At 53.7% G+C, this 6,293-nt stretch overlaps 1 protein-coding gene across 1 annotated transcript; it reads right to left on the bottom strand.

Moving 5' to 3' along the window:
- Window positions 1–5,301: 5,301 nt before the first annotated feature.
- LOC137816674 (uncharacterized) lies at window positions 5,302–6,039 on the bottom strand. Its single transcript, XM_068619927.1, has one exon. The coding sequence runs from the start codon at window positions 6,037–6,039 to the stop codon at window positions 5,302–5,304; it is 738 nt and encodes a 245-aa protein (XP_068476028.1).
- Between the last annotated feature and the right edge of the window lie 254 nt (window positions 6,040–6,293).

Here is a 6,293-nt window from a genome sequence, read left to right as displayed (position 1 = left end):
CTGGCGATTCCCTGCTCCCTCGCTTCCTCAGGGCGATTCCGCTCCTCTTCCTCCTCCAGACCAGCATTCTTCTCCCCCAGCTCAGCGTCCACCATCTCGACATCTCTTCCGGCGGCCTCCTCTGGTACCGTCGATCTGGGCTTCACACCGGGAGGTGGGGTGGTTGTTACATAACTAACTGATCTTTTGTTTTTCAGGCTATTCTCATAGCACTTTTTCGCTTCTTTCTGATCAGACTTGATCGTGATCACCACCCCCTCCATAGACGGCAACTTTACCTTCATGTGCCGGGTCGACGGGATCGCGCCTATCCTGTTAAGCGTGGGCCTTCCCAACAGGATGTTGTATGCTGAAGGAGCGTTCACAATGAGGTACTTGATTTTCTCCGTCCTCGACCCAGCCTCATCTGTAAACGTGGTTCTCAACTCAATGTACCCCCTGACCTCCACCTGGTCGCCAGCGAACCCATATAGGCACCCTCCATAGGGCCTTAGCTGGTCAAGGGGCAACTCCAGCTGCGTGAAAGTCGGCCAGAACATCACGTCTGCCGAGCTTCCCTGGTCCACCAGAACTCTGTGGACCTTCCTTCCCGCTGTAACCAACGAAATAACTATGGGATCGTTGTCATGGGGCACAACGTCCTGAAGATCCTGTTTGGTGAACGTAATGTCCACTTCCGGCGAGTGATCTTCGAACATATCCACTGTCATCACCGATCGCGCGTACTTCTTCCTCTGCGATGCGGTGCATCCACCACCCGAGAAGCCCCCTGCAATGGTGTGGATCTCCCCGTGGATAGGCATCTCGTGCTGCTGGGCTTCTCCACCTGCTGGCTGGGAACTCGACGCTCCCCCCGTCCTCCTGTCTAGCAGATAGTCATTTAGGAACCCGCTTTTAACCAGATCGTCGAGCTGATATCCCAAAGACAAACACGAGTCCAAAGTGTGGCCAAAACATTGGTGGAACTCACACCAGGCATCCGGCTTTGACCCCAGCACCTTGTCGCCAACCTTCTCAGGCGCTTTCAGCCTAGCAGATATGTTAGGAATGGCGATCAGGTCCGCCAACCCCATGACAAATTTGTGCTTAGGCGGGCGATTGTATTCCAGGCGTGCTGGTTGCTGGCGCGCTTGGCTCCTTCCCTTGTTCCTCCTATCGTAAGGATGGCGAGTCCTCTGGTCCTTCCTGGCCGCCGCTGCTGTTTCCAGCACCCTCTGCGGCTGGATCCTGGTCTGGGCGCGTGGCCTGGCGGGAGCCACCCTTCCTCTCTTTTCGGCGACTTCATTCTCGTCGGCGATGTGAGCCACCGCAAGTCGCCTGACTTCAGCAAACGTCGCGGGGTGAGCCCTGATCAAGGCCTCGCAGAATGGTCTTGGCTGCACGCCCTTCTTGAATGCATAAACCAGCATTTCTTCATCCTTGGCCGGCGATCTGACCATCTGCGCCCCAAAGCGATTCAGGTAGTCTCTGAGGGACTCTCCCTGGTACTGCCTTATATCAAACAGATCATAAGACACCCTGGGCGGTGCCTTATTCACGATGTACTGCTCAACAAAGATCTTCGAGAACTGTTGAAAATTGGTTATGTGGCCGTTCGGCAGGCTCACAAACCACTCCATCGCCGTTCCCTGGAGCGTACTCACGAACATCTTGCAGTAGACGGCGTCTGACCCTCCCGACAGCATCATCTGCGTATGGAACGTGGTTAGATGAGCCTCTGGAACCTCCACGCCGGTAAAGACAGCCTTAACTGGAACCACGCTCGTGGGAATAGGCGTGTCAGTAATCGCCTGAACAAAAGGCATTGGGAAAACACGAGGTGGCGTCGACGGCGCCACCTCTTCAGCAGAAGAACGCCCTTGCTGCTCCTGAAGAGCTTGACGCAGCTCCTCAGTCACCTTGCTGAGCTCCTCGTTCCTGGCGCGAGAGGCGACCAGGTCCTCATGCATTCTCGCTTGCTCTACGCGCGAGGCTTCCACAGTTGCCTGCAACGAACGCATCATCTCTGCCATCTGCGCCATGGTCATGGCGGCGGCGCCTTCGTCAGCAACGGGCGCAACTGGACTTGAACGATTGCTTCTCATTTTTCTCATGAACTCAGCGATTCTCAGAAAGCAACGAACGACACTTCAACCACGGTCGAATCAGCGATCAATCGGAGAAAACAGTGCGAAACTATGCAAGAAAACTCAAGAACACCGTAAGCCTCAAAGAAAACCGCAACTCCACCAGAAACCGCCGCTTCCCTGCGGACAACCAAACGAGCGAAAGAACTCGAACTTCCACCAAACAGATTACGTGTAAACAGCAGGAAACCTTACTTCACCGATCGAAAAGCCAAACGAACGGTATAAAACGCGAATTCACCGAACGAAACTCAAACAAACAGCGAACGATGGTTGCACCAGCACACAACCACGCAGAAAACATCGAAAACCTCCAAGAACTCACGCTGTGGATGGGAGTAAGTTTTACACAGCCCCACGGTGGGCGCCTGATGATCCTGCCTGTTAACCGGAACGTTGGAAACTGCCTCGTCAAAGGATCGACGTGCGCACCGCTTCTCACCTCCGTTCCTCTTCGAGATCCACCTCAAGAACCTGCAAAGAAACAGAGCGGCGCCGCTGCGGCCGATTGCACTCCAACGCTCAAGTCAGTGACGGTATCACCAAATACTAAGAGAACAAGAACCGTGCAAATCCTCTCTCACAGTCAGCTCTAACTCGCAAGCGTAAAGAGTATAAACTGAACGTGCGTACCTCAGAAAGTTTGTTGAGAACTCTTATATACCTGGTTGTTTTCTCTCTCCTGGCAGTTACAGACTTGGACACGTGGCTCGCATCCAACTGTACACGTGCCATCATCTGGAGGCTCCTTGACTTGGCGCTGCTTCTACTCTCATTTTGGCTAAGTTACTTATGCAGGGTACTGCCCAGTGCATAGCTAACTTGGGAGTGCGATCTCTACTGGAACTGGCGAGTTAGGGGCCTTCATACACCTTCCCTGTGGTCTCACCGGCCGCCTTCATAATCTGCTTCTCCTTCATCTTTGGCGATGTGCTTGCTCTAGCGATCTCCGATGATCAGGTCGCCTGAAACTACATCTGGCGACTTCATCCTTAACCTGCTGATCGCCGATTCTGGTAAGCTGGAAATCGGAACACGCCAATATAACAACTGGCGACTACACGAGCCCCCCGACTTCCTTCCCTTCTGCCAACCTGGCGCCTTGCCAACACGCCTATACTGTAGCAGGATGCCACGTCATCACTCCCGACCACCAGGGCGGTACAGTAACCAACTGGGAATCGCTCTTTGCCACAAACTCCGTGCTCCCATCTCCTTAGCGAAGAGCATTCTAGCTGTGAGGGCTTTATATTCCGCCTGGTTGTTGTTGGCCTTGAAAGCAAACCCCAGGGCCTGTTCAATCAACAACCCATTTGACCCTTCCAAGATCACGCCAGCTCCACTCCCTTGCTGATTGGAGGACCCATCCATGGAGAGCACCCATCTGAAACTGGCCTCCTCTTCCTGTTGTGTATCTCCTGAGGAGAGCTCTACCACAAAGTCCGCATAAACCCGACCTTTGATGTGGCCTCGAGGCTCATACTGTACATCGAACTTCGAGAGCTCCACCTCCCAACGCACCATTCTTCCTGCCACATCCGGCTTCTGCAGCACCTTCCGGATAGGTAAGTCCGTCATTACTACCACTTGGAAACTCTGGAAGTAATGACGAAGCCTCCTGATCGAGAATACCACGACCAAGGCTGCCTTCTCCAGGGCTTGGAACCTCACCTCTGGCCCCTGCAATACTTTGCTCACAAAGTATATTGGCTTTTGTACCTGGTCCTGCTCCTGGACGAGGACTGAGTTGATCGCCCGTTCCGTCACGGCAAAGTACAACCGGAGCGGCACGCACAATTGTGGCTTGCATAGCATGGGAGGAGCGAGCAGATACTCTTTTAACTTGAGGAATGCCTCCTCACACTTCGCAGTGCACACAAACCGGCTATTCCTCCTCAAACACTAGAAGTAGGGGTGGCCTTTATCCCCTCCAGCGGATAAGAACCTGGACAGGGCAGCCATCCACCCTGTCAGCTGCTGCACTTCTTTTATCGAGGCCGGGCTCCTCATGGCAAGGATTGCCGCACATTTCTCTGGGTTTGCCTCTATCCCACGCTCGGTGAGTAGGAAACCCAAGAACTTTCCCGCCTCGACCCTGAGCACACACTTTTTGGGGTTTAACTTCAAACGATACTTAACTATTGTAGCAAATAGCTCTTCCAGATCAGTCACATGCTGGCCCCTCTCCTGCGAAGTCACCACAATATCATCTACGTAGGTGTGCACGTTTCTCCCCAACATGGGTGCAATGACCCTGTTCATCAACCTCTGGTAGGTGGCACCCACATTCTTCAGACCGAACGACATCACTGTGTAGCAGTAACAGGATGTCTCGGTCATAAACACCGTCTTGCACTCGTCCCTGGGGTGCATTTTGATCTGGTTGTACCAAGGCGTTGATGCTTGATAGGGGGTACGAGTCCTTCGGGCACGCCTTGTTAAGGTCAGTGAAGTCCACGCACATCCTCCCCTTCTCATTGGCCTTCTTTACTAAGACCACATTCGCCAACCACTCAGGGTATTGAATTTCCCTTATGTGGCCAGCGCTCAACAACTTCTTCGTTTCTTCCTGGACGACCAGCCGCCTTTCTTCGTTTAACTTCCTTCTACTCTGGCGGACGGGTCTGACCTTGGTGTCCATGGTGAGGCGGTGGCATAGGAAATCCGAGTCTATACCTGGCATGTCCGAGGCGGACCATGCGAAAGCATCTAGGTGCCGCGCTATCACCCAGCGACTCGGTCTTGCTCCGCTTGGTCCAATGACTTGCCAAGTTTGAACGTTTTGCCGCCAATCTGCCTCTCCACAATATTCCCAAATGGCTCGGGTCGCCTCTCCCGAGCGCTTTCCGCGCGGGAGACTCCTGCGCGGTCGTCTTCGATAGGTGGGCGCTCCACAACCATGAACACCCCATCTTGGTTTTGAGGCTGTTCTCATAGCACCTCTTAGCCTCTTGTTGGTCGGACTTGATGACTATCACCTTCCGCTTAAATCTGGAAACTTCATCTTCATATGGCGTGTAGACGCCACTGCCCTTAGTCGATTCAACGCCGGTCTTCCCAACAAGATGTTGTAGGCCGAGTGGGCATTGACCACAAAGTACCTTATGTTCTCTGTGCGAGATGCGGAGCCATCGGTAAACGTGGTCCTTAACTCCAAATGCCCCCGTACCTCGACCTAGTCTCCCCCAAAACCATACAAGCACCCCGTGTAAGGTCTGAGCTGGTCAGGAGACAGCTGCAACTTATTAAAGGTGGACCAAAACATCACATTTGCCGAGCTGCCTTGGTCCACTAACACCCGGTGCACCTTCCTCCCTGCGGTTACGACAAAAATCACCACAGGGTCGTTGTCATGGGGAATGACGTCACAAAGATCAACCTTCGTGAAAGCAAGGTCGACGTCGAGCACGTCATCCACCACCTGCGCCTCTACGGACATCACCGAACGTGCATACCTCTTGCGCTGAGAGGCTGTGCACCCTCTACCTGAGAATCCTCCTGAGATGGTATGGATCTCCCCATGAACGGGCATCTTGTGCCCCTGATCCTCTCGTGACGTTACTGGGGTCACGGTCCCCTGTGACTCCGCCAGATAATCATTCAGAAACCCACTCTTCACCAGTTCTTCCAACTGATGCCCCAACGCTAAGCAACTGCATATGGGGTGACCAAACGCCTGGTGAAACTCGCACCGTGCATCCTTGTGAGGTCCCAGCACCTTGTTAGTTTTTGTCGGCATCTTCAGCCTCTCTGCTATGTTGGGCACAACTATAAGATCCTTCAGCTCCACAACGAAACTGTGCCTCACAGGCTTATTCTCCCTCGTGCGCCCCTTAGCCCGAGGCTTTCTAGGCACATAGGGTTGCTTCCTCCCCTGGCTCTTCTTACTCAATGCAGCCTCGTGCACCCTCATGAGCTGCGCATGCGCCGGCGCCCGTGGGGACAACACACACGATTTTCATTCACCTCCACTTCCACTGCGATGTGCGCCACCGCACGACGCCTAATCTTATCAAAGGTCTTGGGGAGGCTCCTGATGAGCGATTCACTGAAAGGACCAGGACAAATCCCTTTCCTAAACGCATGAACCATCATCGTCTCGTCCTTGGTGTTGACCTTCACCACCTGCGCCCCAAAATGTTTAATAAACTCCTTCAGCGTCTCCCC

This window comes from Phaseolus vulgaris, chromosome 10, assembly GCF_000499845.2.
Source record: "Phaseolus vulgaris cultivar G19833 chromosome 10, P. vulgaris v2.0, whole genome shotgun sequence".
NCBI classification, from domain to species: Eukaryota; Viridiplantae; Streptophyta; class Magnoliopsida; order Fabales; family Fabaceae; genus Phaseolus; species Phaseolus vulgaris.
Note: the sequence above shows the minus strand (reverse complement) of the source record. Positions and strands in the feature narration are given on the sequence as shown.